Source organism: Oncorhynchus gorbuscha, linkage group LG09 (assembly GCF_021184085.1).
Source record: "Oncorhynchus gorbuscha isolate QuinsamMale2020 ecotype Even-year linkage group LG09, OgorEven_v1.0, whole genome shotgun sequence".
In the NCBI taxonomy this organism is placed as follows: domain Eukaryota; kingdom Metazoa; phylum Chordata; class Actinopteri; order Salmoniformes; family Salmonidae; genus Oncorhynchus; species Oncorhynchus gorbuscha.
Window position 1 is genome coordinate 22,336,089 of NC_060181.1, and position 21,801 is coordinate 22,357,889.

At 42.6% G+C, this 21,801-nt stretch overlaps 1 protein-coding gene across 1 annotated transcript in view; it reads left to right on the forward strand.

Annotated features, from left to right (window-relative positions):
- Nucleotides 1–21,801, forward strand: part of trpn1 (transient receptor potential cation channel, subfamily N, member 1) — a 54,696-nt gene that overhangs the window by 18,767 nt on the left and 14,128 nt on the right. The window contains exons 19-24 of the mRNA XM_046360834.1: nt 32–238; nt 5,014–5,115; nt 5,524–5,622; nt 5,735–5,884; nt 6,141–6,248; nt 15,445–15,642. Of these exons, the coding sequence (XP_046216790.1) occupies nt 32–238; nt 5,014–5,115; nt 5,524–5,622; nt 5,735–5,884; nt 6,141–6,248; nt 15,445–15,642 (864 nt within the window). The remainder of the gene's footprint in view (nt 1–31; nt 239–5,013; nt 5,116–5,523; nt 5,623–5,734; nt 5,885–6,140; nt 6,249–15,444; nt 15,643–21,801) is intronic.

A 21,801-nucleotide genomic window follows, 5' to 3' on the forward strand; every position in this document is an offset into this window, starting at 1 on the left:
TTCCATTCATTTATGTCTCTCTTGTCCCCAGCACGGCCAGACGCCCCTCCACCTGGCTGCAGAGAACGACCATTCTGAGGTGGTCAAGCTGTTCCTGAAGCACCGTCCAGAGCTGGCTACCCTGGCCAACGTGGAGGGGGCCACCTGCACCCATATCGCTGCGGCCAAGGGCAGCCTGGCCGTCATCAGGGAGCTGCTCAAGTTCAAACAGGGGGGAGTGACCACGCTGAGTAACAAGGTCAGAGGTCAGGGTTTAGGAGTCACAAGGAGTCAGGAAGTAGTGTTTCTCTGTGCTTGGCTGAAAATGTATCAGGGAAACAGAACAATAGAGAATTACAATGTTATAGAATAACACAATAATTCCACAACAATGTCAGAGGGCAGGAGGGTTTTGCTAGTAGTGCTGCTCTGTTTGAATTTATTTCGAATTTTACCTTTATTTATACAGGTTTTTCTCCTTTTTCTCATTGAGATAACATCTCTTTTCCAAGAGAGACCTGGTCCAATAGTAGGAGGGTGTAACGGCGTTCTTCGTTTGTCGAAAGAAAGTCGGACCGAAATGCAGCGTGGTGGTTACTCATGTCTTTAATGATGTGAAACCTAATTACAGCCATTCTGGTGAAACTACACAGAGACAGGAACAATCACCCACGAAATACCCCACTCCATTAATGTCATAGTTCCTCCCCTTCGCGTCCTGGGATAATCCACCCTCACCGCCGACCATGGCCTAATAGTCCTCACCCAGAACCCCACTGAACTGAGGGGCAGCTCGGGACTGAGGGGCAGCTCGGGACTGAGGGGCAGCTCGGGACTGAGGGGCAGCTCGGGACTGAGGGGAAGCTCGGGACTGAGGGGAAGCTCGGGACTGAGGGGAAGCTCGGGACTGAGGGGCAGCTCGGGACTGAGGGGCAGCTCGGGACTGAGGGGCAGCTCGGGACTGAGGGGCAGCCCGGGACTGAGGGGAAGCCCAGTACTGAGAGAAAGCCCAGTACTGAGAGGAAGCCCAGTACTGAGATGAAGCTCAGGCAGGTAGTAGGCTCCGGTAGATCCTGGCTGGCTGGCGGATCTGGAAGATTCTGGTTGACTAGCAGATCTGGAAGATTCTGGTTGACTAGCAGATCTGGAAGAATCTGGTTGACTGGCAGATCTAGAAGATCATGGCTGACTGGCGGATCTAGCTGCTCTATGCAGACTGGCAGCTCTTTGCAGACTGACAGCTCTGGCTGCTTCAGGCAGACTGACAGCTCTGGCTGCTTCAGGCAGACTGACAGCTCTGGCTGCTTCAGGCAGACTGACAGCTCTGGCTGCTTCATGCAGACTGACATCTCTGGCTGCTTCATGCAGACTGACAGCTCTGGCTGCTTCATACAGACTGACAGCTCTGACTGCTCCATGCAGGCTGACAGCTCTGACTGCTTCATACAGACTGACAACTCTGGCTGCTTTATGCAGACTGACAGTTCTGGCTGCTTTATGCAGACTGACAGCTCTGGCTGCTTTATGCAGACTGACAGCTCTGGCTGCTTTATGCAGACTGACAGCTCAGGCTGCTCCGAACAGGCAGGAGGCTCCGGCAACACTGTAGAGGAGGAAGGCTCTGATAGCGCTGAACAGGCGGGAGACTCCGACAGCGCAGGAGAGGAGAAAGGCTCTGATAGCGCTGAACAGACAGGAGACTCCAGCAGCGCTGTAGAGGAGGAAGGCTCTGATAGCGCTGAACAGACGGGAAACTCCGACAGCGCAGGAGGGAAGAAAGGCTCTGGCTGTGCTGAACAGTTGAGGCGCACTGAAGGCCTGGTGCGTGGTGCTGGAACTGGTGCTACAGGATCGAGGACACGCAGAAGGAAGCCTGGTGTGGGGAGCTGCTACCGGAGGACTGGTGTGTGAAGGTGGCACAAGATGGACTGGACCGTGAAGGTGTACTGGAGAGCCTGAGAGCAGGACTGGCACAGGACGTGCAAGGCTAGGTAGGTACACAGGAGGCCTAGTGCGTGAGGCTGGCACATTTTTCACCAGCCGACTAACACGCACCTCAGGACGAGTATGGAGCGCTGACCCAGGTGCCATTAAATCCCTGACACGCTCCGTCGGACGAATATCGTACCTATAGCACCATACTAGCAACTCCCTCATTACTCTCTCCTCCACTTTCCCCATTAACTCCTTCACAGTCTCTGCTTCGCTCACCTCTAACACCGGCTCTGGTTCTGGTCTCCTCGTTGGCTCCTCACGATAAACAAGGAGAGTTGGCTCTGGATAGACCGGACCATGCAGGCGCACTGGAGCTCTTGAGCACCGAGCCTGCCCAACTTTACCTGGCTCGATGCCCACTCTAGCCCGGCCAATACGAAGGGCTGGTATGAACCGCACCGGGCTATGCACCCGGAATGGAAACACTGTGCGCTCCATAGCATAACACGGTGCCTGCCCGGTCTCTCTAGCCCCCCGGTAAGCACAGTGAGTTTGCGCAGGTCTCCTACCTGGCATAGCCATATTCCCTTTAAGCCTCCCCCCAATAATTTTTTGGGGCTGCTTTTCGGGCTTCCTTGCCAACCGTGTACCCTCGTATCGTCGGCTCCTATCTCCTGCTGCCCCTGCTCTCCTAAGTGCCTCCACCTGTTCCCATGGGAGGCGATCTCTTCCGGCCAGTATCTCCTCCCAAGTGTAACAACCTTTGCCATCCAACACGTCTTCCCATGTCCATTCTCCGAATAATTCATCCTCCTTTCGCTGCTCCTGCTGTCGCTGCCTGTTACCACACCACTCGGTCCGTGTGTGGTGGGTGATTCTGTAACAGCGTTCTTCGTTTGTCGAAAGAAAGTCGGACCGAAATGCAGCGTGGTGGTTACTCAAGTCTTTAATGAAGAAAAACGGAATGATACATGAAATAACTAATAAATACAAAAACAACAAACGGAACGTGAAACCTAATTACAGCCATTCTGGTGAAACTACAGAGACAGGAACAATCATCCACGAAATACACAGTGAAACCCCAGCTACCTAAATACGGTTCCCAATCAGAGACAATGAGAATCACCTGACTCTGATTGAGAATCGCCTCAGGCAGCCAAGCCTATACAACACCCCTACTCATTCGCAATCCCAAATACTACAAACCCCAATACGAAAATACAATAAACCCATGTCACACCCTGGCCTGAACAAATAATTAAAGAAAACACAAAATACTAAGACCAAGGCGTGACAGAGGGGGAACAACATTTCAAACAAAACAACCTACATACACTAACACAACATGAAACAAAACTATAAACATACAGTACAACAAAAACATTTTATGTAAAAACCATGAAAGTCTTGACTAAAAACAGCTCCCCCTAAAACAATTACACTCTTCTATGATATATACATCGATCAAGTATTTAAACTCCACCAACGAAACTAGATCATCAAATTCTAAAATGTTCAGGAGAGAATTCCAGGACAACAGAGCTAAGTTACTAAAACTATTTCTACCATGACCTGTTCTAATTTTTGGTACTGTTAGAAGCAAATGAGAATGGGACCGTAATTGATATTTATTGACCGACCTGACTAAAAAAGAACAGAGATAAAATGGCATTTTACCCAATATGGCCTTATAAATCAGTGTCTACCCGTGTTTAAGCCTACGCAAGGTCCATGACGACCAGCCAACAGAGCTGTAGAGATCACAATGATGTGTTAGACGTTTTTGATTTGTAATGAACCTGAGGGCTGCATGATACACTGAATCAAGTGTTCTAAAATCTAAAACTGCCAGTAATGTATATCGTACCAGCACCTTCCTGGCCTCAAAGAAAAATAAGCCTTATGTCGGTATTAAAAACCTATTTTCAGCTTGAGCTTCCTTATAAAGTTCTTTACATGCACAGTGAAGCTCAGCTTATCATTAACCCACATACCCAAATATTTGTGCACTTTAACTTGCTCTATAGTATGTCCAGCCAATGTAGCAATGGCATGGTTAGTAACATGCCTGGCATTTGAAAATATCATGCATTTTGTTTTACCTGAATTTAGAACCAGCTTTAAATCATACAGATTCTGTTGTATGATGTTAAATGCTCTTTCCCTTATTACTCCCTGTAACAGCAGCACATTGATCTGGTACTCCCTGTAACAGCAGCACATTGATCTGGTAATCCCTGTAATAGCAGCACATTGATCTGGTACTCCCTGTAACAGCAGCACATTGATCTGGTACTCCCTGTAACAGCAGCACATTGATCTGGTAATCCCTGTAATAGCAGCACATTGATCTGGTACTCCCTGTAATAGCAGCACATTGATCTGGTAGTCCCTGTAATAGCAGCACATTGATCTGGTACTCCCTGTAATAGCAGCACATTGATCTGGTACTCCCTGTAATAGCAGCACATTGATCTGGTACTCCATGTAATAGCAGTACATTGATCTGGTACTCCCTGTAATAGCAGCACATTGATCTGGTACTCCCTGTAATAGCAGCACATTGATCTGGTACTCCCTGTAATAGCAGTACATTGATCTGGTACTCCTTGTAATAGCAGCACATTGATCTGGTACTCCCTGTTTATAGCAGTACATTGATCTGGTACTCCCTGTAATAGCAGCACATTGATCTGGTACTGGTACTCCCTGTAATAGCAGCACATTGATCTGGTACTCCCTGTAATAGCAGCACATTGATCTGGTACTCCCTGTAATAGCAGTACATTGATCTGGTACTCCCTGTAATAGCAGTACATTGATCTGGTACTAGTACTCCCTGTTTATAGCTCTATTCTTGTGTATTTTATTCCTCTTGTGTTACTATGTATATTTTTGTATTTTTTAAATTCTGCAATGTTGGGAAGGGCTCGTAAGTAAAAATTTCACCTTAAAGTCTACACCTGTTGTATTCGCTGCATGTTACAATTATAATTTGATTTGATATGATTATCAAAGGGATAAAGGGTGATTGATAAGCTTAGTCACCAGCTTGACTTTTTAAAATCCCTTCTGTCCACTTTCCTTCATCCCCAGACCAATGGCTCCTGTCCTCTGCACCTGGCGTCTGCTGGGGGACACACCGAGGTGGTGAAGGTCCTCCTGGAGGCCGGGGCGTCTGTAGCTGAAGAGGACGCAGTGAGTGATGGAGAGAACACAACCTCACCTGGGGGGGAACTGACCAAAGACTGACTGCAGACTGACCAGAAATGATGCACTGTTACTGACTGTAGCTAAATTTATTCAATTCAGTTTTAGGATGTCATGCAAAACCCAGTCTACAGTAAAGAATAGCTCAACAGAGATTGATTCATTCAAAAGCAGCTCAGATCGATTAATTCAAAAGCAGCTCAGATCGATTAATTCAAAAGCAGCTCAGATCAATTCATTCAAAAGTAGCTCAGATCAATTCATTCAAAAGCAGCTCAGATCGATTCATTCAAAAGTAGCTCAGATCAATTCATTCAAAAGTAGCTCAGATCGATTCATTCAAAAGTAGCTCAGATCGATTCATTCAAAAGCTTATTAACTTTCTCATCTTCCCAGGAAGGGATGACAGCCATTCACTTGGCAGCCAAGAACGGTCACACACACATCATGGACGTGCTAAAGGGAAGCATCTCCTTTAAGATCACCAGCTCCAAGGTATCTGTCCCGACTCTTAAAACTAGAAAATGTTAACCAACTAACTATGTTAACTAGTTTTAAGTTAACTACTGTTTAGGTATGTTGATTTGATGTGTAACTATGATCCCAGACAGGATTGACTGCGTTGCATGTAGCAGCCCGTTTTGGTCAGGTGGACTTTGTCTCAGAGATCCTTACCAAGGTGCCAGCCACCATGCGCAGTGACATCCCAAACAGCAACAGTAGGGAGGGAATACCAGTGCAGCAGCCCCCTTCAGAGGTAGGTAACATTATAGTACCCCACAACTCACTTATGACCAGAAAATCAACAGTCCTCCCCCATGAATAAAAGAGTCCTTCATAAAAAGTCATTCATTGTGTGTGTGTGTATGTGTGTGTGTGTGTGTGTGTGTGTGTGTGTGTGTGTGTGTGTGTGTGTGTGTGTGTGTGTGTGTGTGTGTGTGTGTGTGTGTGTGTGTGTGTGTGTGTGTGTGTGTGTGTGTGTGTGTGTGTGTGTGTGTGTGTGTGTGTTCCAGTCAGGATACACTCCCCTACACCTGGCTGCCCAGTCTGGCCATGAGAATGTGGTGAGATTGCTGCTCAATTCCCCTGGTGTACAGGCAGACAAAGTGACAGACATACAGGTAAGCTCTTTTTGTGTGTGTGCATGCACGTAAGTGAATATGTGTGCATATAGCAATGTGCATGCCCCGCCCACCTGAGGATCTGTCTTTTTCAGGCATCAATTTCCAGTGTTTGATGGGTGCACTAATCCACTAACCTTTTACTGCAGTGGGCTAAATCAGGGTCACACAGAGTGTTTCTTGGTAGTCTTAAATCTACTTTGAAACAAAAGAATACACCTCACACACATGGTTATAGGCTTAAAAAGTATATATAGATATAGAGCTGAAATATACACAACTTTTAGTTTGCATCCCAATATTACACTTATGTAAATCACAGAAAACTCAAATGTAGGATTTTCTGGAGAGAAAAAAAGATAAGAAAAGTATTTTAATTAAATTATGAAAAATATTAATAACATTCCTTCCATGAGGCCACTAGAGGGCAATTTGGTCATTTGACTGCAAGACTGGGCATCTCGCTGGATTGATTGCTTTCCTTTTACTCTTCATACTTTGCCTGTCGTTTTTCCCGTTAACATTATGATCGCAGAAATGTTTGTAATGTTTGAAATGACTTGTCAAAAACACTAATGGCTGAAATAGGCTCAATGGAATACATTGTCTCTCTGTTGCATCTATAAGAACACTCCATATGGGATTTAATGCATCATCTAGACACTTACATCACAAGAAAGAGAATAATTGTGGAATTCATTTTTTGTGGAATTGAAAAAAGTAATAATTTCATACAGTTGAAATGTTTACAAATTAGATGCACTAAAATGAAAGTAACTTCCAAAAATGAACACTTGGATTATAGTGATATTATGTCTGATCTCACAAACAATGTAAAGTATGTATAGATAGGTGTAATCTAGAGCCAAGCCTGTTGATTTTTAATCTGAGGGTATCCTATTGACACAACAGAACGTGACAACAACAGTAATGAATTAATGAGGCAGTCTAGACAGCGCAGATGAGTACAGGTAGACCTACACAGAGCAGGTGAGTACAGGTAGACCTAGACAGAGCAGGTGAGTACAGGTAGACCTAGACAGAGCAGGTGTGTACAGATAGACCTAGACAGAGCAGATGAGTACAGGTAGACCTACACAGAGCAGGTGAGTACAGGTAGACCTACACAGAGCAGGTGAGTACAGGTAGACCTAGACAGAGCAGGTGAGTACAGGTAGACCTAGACAGAGCAGGTGTGTACAGATAGACTTAGACAGAGTGAGTACAGGTAGACCTAGACAGAGCAGGTGAGTACAGGTAGACCTAGACAGAACAGGTGAGTACAGGTAGACCTAGACAGAGCAGGTGAGTACAGGTAGACCTAGACAGAGCAGGTGAGTACACGTAGACCCAGACAGAGCAGGTGAGTACAGGTAGACCTAGACAGAGCAGGTGAGTACAGGTAGACCTAGACAGAGCAGGTGAGTACAGGTAGACCTAGACAGAGAAGGTGAGTACAGGTAGACCTAGACAGAGCAGGTGAGTACAGGTAGACCTAGACAGAGTGAGTACAGGTAGACCTAGACAGAGAAGTTTAAAAAAAACTTTTAACAATTGTGATGGCTTCCTGAGTGGCGCAGTGGTCTAAGGCACTGCATCACAGTGCTAGCTGTGCCACTAGAGATTCTGGGTTCCAGTCCAGCCTCTGTCACAGCTGACTGTGACCGGGAGACCCATGGGGCGGAGCATAATTGGCCTAGTGTCGTCCTCCGGGTTGTGGAAGTGCTTGGCTGGCAGGGATGTCCTTGTCCCATCACACACTAGTAACTCCTGTGGCGGGCTGGGCGCAGTGCACGCTGACATGGTTGCCAGGTGCACGGTGTTTCCTCTAACATATTGTTGCGGCTGGCTTCTGGGTTAAGTGGGCAGTGCGGCTTAGTTGGGTTGTGTCTCGGAGGATGCACAACTCTCGACCTTTGCCTTTCCTGAGTCCGTATGGGAGTTGCAGCAATGAGACAAGACTGTAACTAGCAATTGGGGAGAAAAGGGGTAAAATAACACTAAAAAATAATAAATACAAATTGTGATGACCATTGCTAGTGCATTCGGAAAGCTTTCAGATCCCTTGCCTTTCTACATTTTGTTACGCCTTATTCTAAAATGGATTAAATAAATAAAAAACTCTTCACTCTACACACAATACCCCATAATGACAAAGCAATTTTATTTATTTTTTATAACAGAAGTATCTTATTTACGTAAGTATTCAGACCCTTTGCTATGAGACTCAAAATTGCTTTCCATTGATCATCCTTGATATGTTTCTACAACTTGATTGGAGTCCACCTGTGGTAAATGAAATTGATTGGACATGATTTGGAAAGGCACACACCTGTCTATATAAGGTCTCACAGTTGACAGTGCATGTCAGAGCAAAAACCAAGCCATGAGGTCGAAGGAATTGTCCGTAGAGCTCCGAGACAGGATTGTGACGAGGCATAGATCTGGAGAAGGGTACCAAAAAATGTCTGCAGCATTTAATGTCCCCAAGAACACAGTTGGCTTCATCATTCTTAAATGGAAGAAATTTGAAACAACCAAGACTCTTCCCAGAGCTGGCCACCTGGCCAAACTGAGCAATCGGGGGAGAAAGGGCCGTGGTCAGGGAGGTGACGAAGAACCCGATGGCCAAATCAAAGCGAGCAACAGGACACTGTATTGTCTACATTCGGTTTGTTGTTTACATTCAAACTTTTTCATTAAATCGATTTTAATCCGAACTAAAGTTTTGTTACTAAGGGTTCCACAATGCGGTTAGCCTTTATGGCTGGGACTGCAAGTTTGTGTTCCTTTTTTTGTGTGTGGATTCCGCGACTGCTGGCTGTCTGTACTACAGACACCTGTCGTCGTCGTGAGAAAGACTCATTGTTATCTTTTCGTAAAACAACTTCGTAAAACAACTAGTTGCAGTATAGAGCCAATCTGGATACCAAGCAGATCCTGGGGGAAATCGACGAGTACCAACAGCTTTACGCTATGGAGGAACAACATACTCCTTTAACCCGACAAAATAAAGAAAAACAGATTAATCTACAGACACGGACGATTTACTTACCATTGAGGTAGTGTCTAGTTCTCTGGCTGGAATCCATGCAACAATGGAAAAGTTGTGTGAGGAGGTAGCAGGGCTGGAATCTATGCAACAATGGAAGTTGTGTGAGGAGGTAGCAGGGCTGGAATCCATGCAACAATGGAAAGGTTGTGTGAGGAGGTAGCAGTGCTGGAATCCATGCAACAATGGAAAGGTTGTGTGAGGAGGTAGCAGGGCTGGAATCCATGCAACAATGGAAAGGTTGTGTGAGGAGGTAGCAGGGCTGGAATCCATGCAACAATGGAACAGTTGTGTGAGGAGGTAGCAGGGCTGGAATCCATGCAACAATGGAAAGGTTGTGTGAGGAGGTAGCAGGGCTGGAATCCATGCAACAATGGAACAGTTGTGTGAGGAGGTAGCAGGGCTGGAATCCATGCAACAATGGAACAGTTGTGTGAGGAGGTAACAGGGCTGGAATCCATGCAACAATGGAACAGTTGTGTGAGGAGGTAGCAGGGCTGGAATCCATGCAACAATGGAACAGTTGTGTGAGGAGGTAACAGGGCTGGAATCCATGCAACAATGGAACAGTTGTGTGAGGAGGTAGCAGGGCTGGAATCCATGCAACAATGGAAAGGTTGTGTGAGGAGGTAGCAGGGCTGGAATCCATGCAACAATGGAAAGGTTGTGTGAGGAGGTAGCAGGGCTGGAATCCATGCAACAATGGAAAGGTTGTGTGAGGAGGTAGCAGGGCTGGAATCCATGCAACAATGGAAAGGTTGTGTGAGGAGGTAGCAGGGCTGAGGGGGAAGTTAGGAGTTCAGCCAGAGTGAAAGTCTCAAGCTCCAAAGAGAAAACAAGACACTCACAGCCAAGGTAAAAATACACGATTCCAACATGGATTCTCTACTCGGGGAAACAGGGTGATGAAGGAGACGCTACTAGACATACAAAGTCGTAGCATGCGTGAAAATCGATTTTCTTCTGGTATTCCTGAGGACGCATACAATTATCCAGAGGGTGCCATCAGAGAATTCATGAAATCTATATGTTCCAAATCAGGATTATCCACACTTCTTCGAAAAAACATTTATACCAATTTATTGAACTTACATGCAACAAATTATCTAATCATTATGGTAGGAGACTATAACACCGTGTTAAGTACCTCAATGGACCGTAAAGGTCATCACTCTACAAACTATCATCACCGTGCCCTTAGGGAAATCACAAATATTATGGACACATTATAAATAGTGAATATTTGGAGACTACAAACCCCGACCTAGTGAGATCTACATGGAGGAGACTTAATCAAGCTAGTCGTCTTGACTACTTTCTTGTATCTTTCTCTCTTGCATCAAAGGTTAGATAGAGGTTATAGATTTTCCACGTGGACAGGGATATTGAAATGTAATCAAAGTTTACTGGGGGACAACTTATTTTTAACTAAGACAAAATCATTTACAACTGAATTTTTCCAGTATAATATTGGTTCAGGAAATCCCCTTATTGTTTGGGATACCTTTAAATGTACATTCAGGGGTCATTCAATTCAATATTCATCAATAATAATAATAATACTTTTTTAAAAGCAGTTTCTGGCTAAAGAAACAAGACTAACAAGGGAAATCCATGAACTAATAGTACAGGTAGATAGCAATAAAAATACTACAGAGATATAAAATAAGTTAGAGGAAAAACTAAGAACATATGGAGAAAAATGCACACAATTCTTCCTGAATCTCCAATACAGGAACGCTAACAATAAGAATTTGCAGAAACTCGTTACTGAAGACAGAGTCATCTATGATTCTCCGAATTACATTTTAAAAGAGGAAGCGAATTATTTTAGGCAGATGTTCTCTTTTCCGTCTCATCCTCTCCCACTGAATGAAGATTGCGGTAAGGAATTCTTTACAAATAATATTTAAAAAAATGGAAAATTAACAAATGTACAGAAAGATCAGTGTGAAGGCCAAATTACAGAGGAAGAACCTTTTGAGGCTATTAAATCCTTTCAGTCTGGAAAACCCCCAGGGCTTGATGGCATACCGGTAGAGGTATATCAAGTATTTTTTGATATATCTAAAGCTCCATTGTTAGATTGTTTTAACTACTCCTATAGAAATGGTAGTCTGTCACGTACTCAGCAGGAAGGTCTGATTTTTCTATTATTAAAGCAAGACCCAGATAGCAAATATAAAGACCCGGTCTATCTAAAAAAACTGGAGGCCCCTTACACTTCAATGTTGTAATGCAAAAATACTAGTAAAATGCATAGCACTCAGAATTAAAAGGGTTTTACCAGGTATTATTCATCCTGATCAGACAGTGTTTTTACATGGACGATACATTGGAGATAATATACGACAAATGCTAGAAATAATAGAACATCATGAAACATATAAGAAGCCAGGAATGGTATTTATAGCAGATTTTGAAAAGGCATTTATAAAGTAAGACTGGATTTTATTTATAAATGCCTGGAATTTTTCAATTCCGGTAATTCTCTTCTCTTAAAATGGGTGAAAATAATGTATAGTAACCCCAGATGTAAAATAGTAAATAACGGCTACTTCTCAGAGAGTTTTGAATTGTCAAGAGGAGTTAAACAAGGGTGTCCGCTGTCACCATATCTATTCGTTATGGCCATTGAAATGCTAGCTATTAAAATGAGATCCAATAACAACATTAGAGGATTAGAAATCCAAGGCTTAAAAACAAAGGTGTCCATGTGTGCCGATGACTCAAGTTTTATGTTAAGTCTGCAAGCTAGATCCCTGCAATGTCTCATTAAAGATCTAGATAACTTTTCTGTACTCTCTGGACTAAAACCTAATTATGATAAGTGTACAATATTACGTATTGGATCCTTAAAAAATAAAACTTTTACATTACCTTGCAGCTTACCTATAAAATGGGCTGATGGTGAAGTAGACATACTCGGTATTCATATCACAACAGATATAAATAAGCTCTCCACAATGAATTTCAATAGAAAACATGTCAAAATAGACAAGATCCTGCAACCATGGAGCGGTAAATACCTGTCTATTTATGTATAAATTTCCCTGATTAACTCCTCAGTCAGATCTGTTTACTCACATACTTATGGCGCTGCCTACTTCTGATGATTCCTTTTTCAAATCATGTGAGCAAAAAATATTTAGCTTTATCTCGGACGCTAAACCAGACAAAATAAAAATGAGCTTATCTATATAATGAATATGAATTGGGTGGGTTGAGATTATTAAATATAAAAGCACTAAACCTCTCTCTAAAAGCTTCACTCATTCAAAAGTTTTATTTGAACCCTAAATAATTCTCAAGTAGATTAATAAGAAAAGTTCATCCATTGTTTAAAATGGCATTTTTGCCATGTCTCATTTTCGATTATTTAAAAATGATACTTTTTTCCAAGTATCTGTCTTTTTCAAACAAGCATTGCAGAGCTGGCTACAATTTCAATTCCATCCCCCTGAAAAGATAGAACAAATATTATGGCTGAACTCAAATGTACTGGTTGATAAAATACCTATATTTATGGGAAAGATGTTTGAAAAGGGTATTTTGTTCTTAAATGATATTGTAAATTGTAATGGTAGAGTTATGTTCTCCATGGAGTTATCAGAATTGTACGGGAAGGTCTGCTCAATCCAAGAGTTCAACCAATTGTTTACAGCATTTTCCTAAAAATGGAGGAGTCAGGTGGCAGCGGGAAGAGGTAGGGAACTGGTCTGTCTGCCCAATATAAAGGATCAAAACTGGGTAGGAATAAAAATAGCATAAATAGGAAAGTATACCAGTTTCATTTGAGGACCAGGATGTTGACAACTGTGCCATACAGGACTGCAATAGAGTTATAGAGATTTTTGCAATCTGTAAATTCTATTTGATTAGATAGATTGAAATTGTACATTAAACATCATAGCATAGTTGAAAGATATGTGTTGCGTAGAAACACACAGTGGGTTGCCGGCAGAGTTAGATGGGATGGGCTGAGGGAAGCTGTGGGTTGGGATGTGGAATTGGAGACAAGTGGGAGTGGAGTTGCTGTGTGAGAGAGAGAATGATGGGATGGGCTGAGGGAAGCTGAGGGTTGGTATGTGGAATTGGAGACAAGTGGGAGTGGAGTTGCTGTGAGAGAGAGAATGATGGGATGGACTGAGGGAAGCTGAGGGTTGGTCTGTGGAATTGGAGACAAGTGGGAGTGGAGTTGCTGTGTAAGAGCGAATGATGGGATGGACTGAGGGTTGGTATGTGGAATTGGAGACAAGTGGGAGTGGAGTTGCTGTGTGAGAGAGAGAATGATGGTCAAAAGATAAAGGGGAAAAAAGGCTAAATAAAACATAATAAAAGTACATTTGAATGACACTAAGTGCCAGCATTTCTACAACTAACGCCGGTTTGCCTGAGGCTGATGCCGTGCAGGTGTTTGTACACATGCATATACACACACTCTCATTCAAATAAACACATACAAGAACACACACATACATGTAATAGTGCCAGACATGCACACAAACATATAAAGTAGGCATTGCTGTTCTGATTTTAGTTGTCCTTGATGTCCTTTGTTTTAAATTTATTATTTTGTTTTATTTTTTTGCCTTGTTGTTTGCTGATTGCTTCTGTCTTTTCCTTTTTTCTCTTTAGTTCATTCTCTTGGTTGTTGGTGCATTGGGGGGTTCTTGAGGGTGGGGAATGGAATTTATTTAATCTTATTTTTATTTATTTTTATTCCGGGGTGGAGGGGCTGTGGAAGGGTTCGCGAATTGTTGAGGGACAGCTATTGGGGAACTGTGGGGGGATCTTGGAGGGTTCGGGTTTCACCAGATTGTGATCATGAAAAAGGAAATTATGACATATATTTTATATCACTCTCATGCACACACACCCTCATACATAAGGATGGCACTGTTGCGGAAAGACTGATACATGTTTGATAGTGTCTTGATGCTGTATTGTTTGTCCATCATGTTCTAATACTTTAATGTTACCCCTTCCTTATGTTTTATGTAACAAATAAAAAATAAAAGAGAAAAAATATATTTTTTAAACCCGATGGCCACTCTGACAAAGCTCCAGAGTTCCTCTGTGGAGATGGGAGAACCTCCCAGAAGGACAACCGTCTCTGCAGCACTCCACCAATCAGGCCTTTATGGTAGAGTGGCCAGACGGAAGCCACTCCTCAGTAAGAGGCACATTACAGCCCGCTTTGCCAAAAGGTGCCTAAAGGACTCTTAGACCATAACAAACCAGATTATCTGGTCTGATGAAACCGAGATTGAATTATTTGGCCTTAATGCCAAGTGTCATGTCTGGAGGAAACCTGGCACCATCCCTACGGTGAAGCATAAGCATGGCAGCATCATGCTGTGGGGATGTTTTTCAGCGACAGGGACTGGGAGACTAGTCAGGATCGGGGGAAAAATTAATGGAGCAAAGTACAGAGAGAACCTTGATGAAAACCTGCTCCCGGGCACTCAGGACGTCAGCCTGGGGCTAAGGTTCACCTTCCAACAGGCCAACGACTCTAAGCACACAGCCAAGCCAACGCAGGAGCGGCTTCAGAACAAGTCTCTGAATGTCCTTGAGTGTCCAGCCAGAGCCTGGACTTGAACTCGATTGAACATCTCTGGAGAGACCTGAAAATAGCTGTGCAGTGACGCTCCCCATCCAACCTCATAGAGCTTGAGAAGATCTGCAAAGAAGAATGAAAGAAACTCCCCAAATACAGGTGTGCCAAGCTTGTAGCGTCATACCCAAGAATACTTGAGGCTGTAATCGCTGCCAAAGGTGTCGGTCTGAATACTTATGTAAATGTGATATTTCAGTGTTTTATGTTTAATAAATTAGCAAAAAAATAAAAATGTTGTTTTGTCATTATGGGGTATTGTGTGTAGATTGATGAGGAATAAAAACAATGTAATCCAATTTAGAATAAGGCTGTAACGTAACAAAATGTGGAAAAAATCAAGTGGTCTGAATACTTTCTGAATGCATTTTACATGAGTGTATGCATTTGTGCAAGTGTTTATGTGTAAATGTTTGTGTTCATGTGCACGTTTTGCAAGCTTGTGTGTGAGCATATGTGTACGGTATATATTTGTGGGGATCTGTCAGACTGACCGTCCTCCTGTCCCTCCCCCTTCTCCTCAGGGCTCCACCCCCCTTCACCTGGCGGCCCAGAGTGGTCACATGTCTGTGGTGGGGCTGCTGCTGAGCCGCTCCAGCTCTCTGCTGCACCTGAGGGACAAGCAGGGCCGCACCTGTCTGCACCTGGCCTCCGCCAGCGGCCACGTGGCCATGGTCAGAGTGCTGCTGGGCCAGGGGGCCGAGATCAACCACACCGAAGAGGTGAGACTGGCCTGGAGATGGAGATGTTATGTGGAGAATTTGTGGATGTTATGGAAACATTATGGAGAGAGTATGAGGATGTAAGGAGATGTTATGGGGAGAATATGATGATGTTATGGAAACATTATGGGGAAGGTATGGGGGTGTTATGAGGATGTAAGGACATGTTATGGGGAGAATATGATGATGTTATGGAAACATTATGGAGAGAGTATGAGGATGTTATGAGGATGTAAGGGGATGTTATGGAAACATTATGGGGAGAGTATGAGGAGGTAATGGAAACATTATGGGGAGAGTATGAGTATGTTATGGAAACATTATGGGGAGAGTATGAGGATGTTATGGAAACATTATGGGGAGAGTAAGAGGATGTCATGAGGATGTAAGGGGATGTTATGGGGAGAGTATGAGGATGTTATGAGGATGTAAGGGGATGTTATGGAAACATTATGGGGAGAGTATGAGGAGATTATGGAAACATTGTGGGGGGGTATGAGGATGTTATGGAAACATTATGGGGAGAGTGTGAGGTGATTATGGAAACATTGTGGGGAGAGTATGCGGATGTTATGGAAACATTATGGGGAGAGTGTGAGGAGATTATGGAAACATTGTGGGAAGAGTATGAGGATGTTATGGAAACATTATGGGGAGAGTATGAGGATGTCATGAGGATGTAATGACATGTTATGGAAACATTATGGGGAGAGTATGAGGATGTTATGGAAACATTATGCGGAGAGTGTGAGGAGATTATGGAAACATTGTGGGGAGAGTATGAGGATGTTATGGAAACATTATGGGGAGAGTGTGAGGAGATTATGGAAACATGATGGGGAGAGTATGAGGATGTTATGGAAAGATTATGGGGAGAGTATGAGGATGTTATGGAAACATTATGGGGAGAGTATGAGGATGTAAGGGATATTATGGAAACATTATGGGGAGAGTAGAGGATATTATGGAAACATTATGGGGAGAGTAGAGGATATTATGGAAACATTATGGGGAGAGTATGAGGATGTTATGGAAACATTATGGGGAGAGTATGAGGATGTTATGAGGATGTAAGGGGATGTTATGGAAACATTATGGGGAGAGTATGAGGAGGTAATGGAAACATTATGGGGAGAGTATGAGTATGTTATGGAAACATTATGGGGAGAGTATGAGGATGTTATGGAAACATTATGGGGAGAGTAAGAGGATGTCATGAGGATGTAAGGGGATGTTATGGGGAGAGTATGAGGATGTTATGAGGATGTAAGGGGATGTTATGGAAACATTATGGGGAGAGTATGAGGAGATTATGGAAACATTGTGGGGGGGTATGAGGATGTTATGGAAACATTATGGGGAGAGTGTGAGGTGATTATGGAAACATTGTGGGGAGAGTATGCGGATGTTATGGAAACATTATGGGGAGAGTGTGAGGAGATTATGGAAACATTGTGGGAAGAGTATGAGGATGTTATGGAAACATTATGGGGAGAGTATGAGGATGTCATGAGGATGTAATGACATGTTATGGAAACATTATGGGGAGAGTATGAGGATGTTATGGAAACATTATGCGGAGAGTGTGAGGAGATTATGGAAACATTGTGGGGAGAGTATGAGGATGTTATGGAAACATGATGGGAAGAGTATGAGGATGTTATGGAAACATTATGGGGAGAGTATGAGGATGTTATGGAAACATTATGGGGAGAGTATGAGGATGTAAGGGATATTATGGAAACATTATGGGGAGAGTAGAGGATATTATGGAAACATTATGGGGAGAGTAGAGGATATTATGGAAACATTATGGGGAGAGTATGACGATGTTATGGAAACATTATGGGGAGAGTATGAGGATGTAAGGGATATTATGGAAACATTATGGGGAGATTAGAGGATATTATGGAAACATTATGGGGAGAGTATGAGGATGTTATGGAAACATTATGGGGAGAGTATGAGGATGTTATGGAAACATTATGGGGAGAGTATGAGGATGTAAGGGATGTTATGGAAACATTATGGGGAGAGTTTGAGGATCTATTGAGGATGTAGGGGAATGTTATGGAAACGTTATGGGGAGAGTAGAGGATATTATGGAAACATTATGTGGAGAGTAGAGGATATTATGGAAACATTATGGGGAGAGTAGAGGATATTATGGAAACATTATGGGGAGAGTATGAGGATGTTATGGAAACATTATGGGGAGAGTATGAGGATGTTATGGAAAGATTATGGGGAGAGTATGAGGATGTAAGGGATGTTATGGAAACATTATGGGGAGATTAGAGGATATTATGGAAACATTATGGGGAGAGTATGAGGATGTTATGGAAACATTATGGGGAGAGTATGAGGATGTTATGGAAACATTATGGGGAGAGTATGAGGATGTAAGGGATGTTATGGAAACATTATGAGGAGAGTTTGAGGATCTATTGAGGATGTAGGGGAATGTTATGGAAACGTTATGGGGAGAGTAGAGGATATTATGGAAACATTATGTGGAGAGTAGAGGATATTATGGAAACATTATGGGGAGAGTAGAGGATATTATGGAAACATTATGGGGAGAGTATGAGGATGTTATGGAAACATTATGGGGAGAGTATGAGGATGTTATGGAAAGATTATGGGGAGAGTATGAGGATGTAAGGGATATTATGGAAACATTATGGGGAGAGTAGAGTATATTATGGAAACATTATGGGCAGAGTAGAGGATATTATGGACACATTATGGGGAGAGTATGAGGATGTAAGGGATATTATGGAAACATTATGGGGAGAGTAGAGGATATTATGGAAACATTATGGGGAGAGTAGAGGATATTATGGAAACATTGTGGGGAGAGTATGAGGATGTTATGGAAACATTATGGGGAGAGTATGAGGATGTTATGGAAACATTATGGGGAGAGGATGAGGAGATTATGGAAACATTGTGAGGGGAGTATGAGGATGTTATGGAAACATTATGGGGAGAGTGTGAGGAGATTATGGAAACATTGTGGGGAGAGTATGAGGATGTTATGGAAACATTATGGGGAGAGTGTGAGGAGATTATGGAAACATTGTGGGAAGAGTATGAGAATGTTATGGAAACATTATGGGGAGAGTATGAGGATGTCATGAGGATGTAAGGGGATGTTATGGGGAGAGTATGAGGATGTTATGGAAACATTATGGGGAGAGTATGAGGATGTCATGAGGATGTAATGACATGTTATGGAAACATTATGGGGAGAGTATGAGGATGTTATGGAAACATTATGCGGAGAGTGTGAGGAGATTATGGAAACATTGTGGGGAGAGTATGAGGATGTTATGGAAACATTATGGGGAGAGTGTGAGGAGATTATGGAAACATTGTGGGGAGAGTATGAGGATGTTATGGAAACATTGTGGGGAGAGTATGAGGATGTTATAGAAACATTATGGGGAGAGTGTGAGGAGATTATGGAAACATTGTGGGGAGAGTTTGAGGATCTATTGAGGATGTAGGGGAATGTTATGGAAACGTTATGGGGAGAGTAGAGGATATTATGGAAACATTATGGGGAGAGTAGAGGATATTATGGAAACATTATGGGGAGAGTAGGAGGATGTTATGGAAACATTATGGGGAGAGTATGAGGATGTAAGGGATATTATGGAAACATTATGGGGAGAGTAGAGGATATTATGGAAACATTATGGGGAGAGTATGAGGATGTTATGGAAACATTATGGGGAGAGTATGAGGATGTTATGGAAACATTATGGGGAGAGTACGGGGATGTAAGGGATGTTATGGAAACATTATGGGGAGAGTTTGAGGATGTAGGGGAATGTTATGGAAATGTTATGGGGATAGTAGAGGATATTATGGAAACATTATGTGGAGAGTAGAGGATATTATGGAAACATTATGGGGAGAGTAGAGGATATTATGGAAACATTATGGGGAGAGTATGAGGATGTTATGGAAACATTATGGGGAGAGTATGAGGATGTTATGGAAAGATTATGGGGAGAGTATAAGGATGTAAGGGATATTATGGAAACATTATGGGGAGAGTAGAGGATATTATGGAAACATTATGGGGAGAGTAGAGGATATTATGGACACATTATGGGGAGAGTATGAGGATGTAAGGGATATTATGGAAACATTATGGGGAGAGTAGAGGATATTATGGAAACATTATGGGGAGAGTAGAGGATATTATGGAAACATTATGGGGAGAGTATGAGGATGTTATGGAAACATTATGGGGAGAGTATGAGGATGTTATGGAAACATTATGGGGAGAGTATGAGGATGTAAGGGATATTATGGAAACATTATGAGGAGAGTAGAGGATATTATGGAAACATTATGGGGAGAGTATGAGGATGTTATGGAAACATTATGGGGAGAGTATTAGGATGTTATGGAAACAATATGCGGAGAGTATGAGGATGTAAGGGATGTTATGGAAACATTATGGGGAGAGTTTGAGGATCTATTGAGGATGTAGGGGAATGTTATGGAAACGTTATGGGGAGAGTAGAGGATATTATGGAAACATTGTGGAGAGAGTAGAGGATATTATGGAAACATTATGGGGAGAGTATGAGGATGTTATGGAAACATTATGGGGAGAGTATGAGGATGTTATGGAAAGATTATGGGGAGAGTATGAGGATGTAAGGGATATTATGGAAACATTATGGGGAGAGTAGAGGATATTATGGAAACATTATGGGGAGAGTAGAGGATATTATGGACACATTATGGGGAGAGTATGAGGATGTAAGGGATATTATGGAAACATTATGGGGAGAGTAGAGGATATTATGGAAACATTATGGGGAGAGTAGAGGATATTATGGAAACATTATGGGGAGAGTATGAGGATGTTATGGAAACATTATGGGGAGAGTATGAGGATGTTATGGAAACATTATGGGGAGAGTATGAGGATGTAAGGGATATTATGGAAACATTATGAGGAGAGTAGAGGATATTATGGAAACATTATGGGGAGAGTATGAGGATGTTATGGAAACAATATGGGGAGAGTATGAGGATGTAAGGGATGTTATGGAAACATTATGGGGAGAGTTTGAGGATCTATTGAGGATGTAGGGGAATGTTATGGAAACGTTATGGGGAGAGTAGAGGATATTATGGAAACATTGTGGAGAGAGTAGAGGATATTATGGAAACATTATGGGGAGAGTAGATGATATTATGGAAACATTATGGGGACAGTATGAGGATGTTATGGAAACATGGGGAGAGTATGAGGATGTTAAGGGGATGTTATAGAAACGCCATGAGGAGAGTATGAGGATGTTATGGAAACATTATGGGGAGAGTATGATGATGTTATAGAAACATTATGGGGAGAGTATGATGATGTTATGGAAACATTATGGGGAGAGTATGAGGATGTTAAGGGGATGTTATAGACACGCCATGGGGAGAGTATGAGGATGTTATGGAAACATTATGGGGAGAGTATGAGGATGTTAAGGGGATGTTATAGACACGCCATGGGGAGAGTATGAGGATGTTATGGAAACATTATGGGGAGAGTATGAGGATGTAAGGGATGTTATGGAAACATTATGGGGAGAGTATGAGGTTATTATGGAAAAATTATGGAGAGAGTTTGAGGATCTATTGAGGATGTAGGGGAATGTTATGGAAATGTTATGGGGAGAGTAGAGGATATTATGGAAACATTATGGGGAGAGAATGAGGATGTTATAGAAACATTATGGGGAGAGTATGAGGATGTTTTGGAAACATTATGGGGAGAGAATGAGGATGTCAATCACCACCTTCCGGAGACACCTGAAACCCCACCTCTTTAAGGAATACCTAGGATAGGTTAAGTAATCCCTCTCACCCCACCCCCCCTAAGTTTTAGATGCACTATTGTTAAGTGACTGTCCCACTGGATGTCATAAGGTGAATGCACCAATTTGTAAGTCGCTCTGGATAAGAGCGTCTGCTAAATGACTTAAATGTAATGTAAATGATGTTATAGAAACATAATGGGGAGAGTATGAGGATGTTATAGAAACATCATGGGGAGAGAATGGGGATGTTATAGAAACATTGTGGGGAGAGAATGAGGATGTCATGGAAACATTATGGGGAGAGTATAAGGATGTC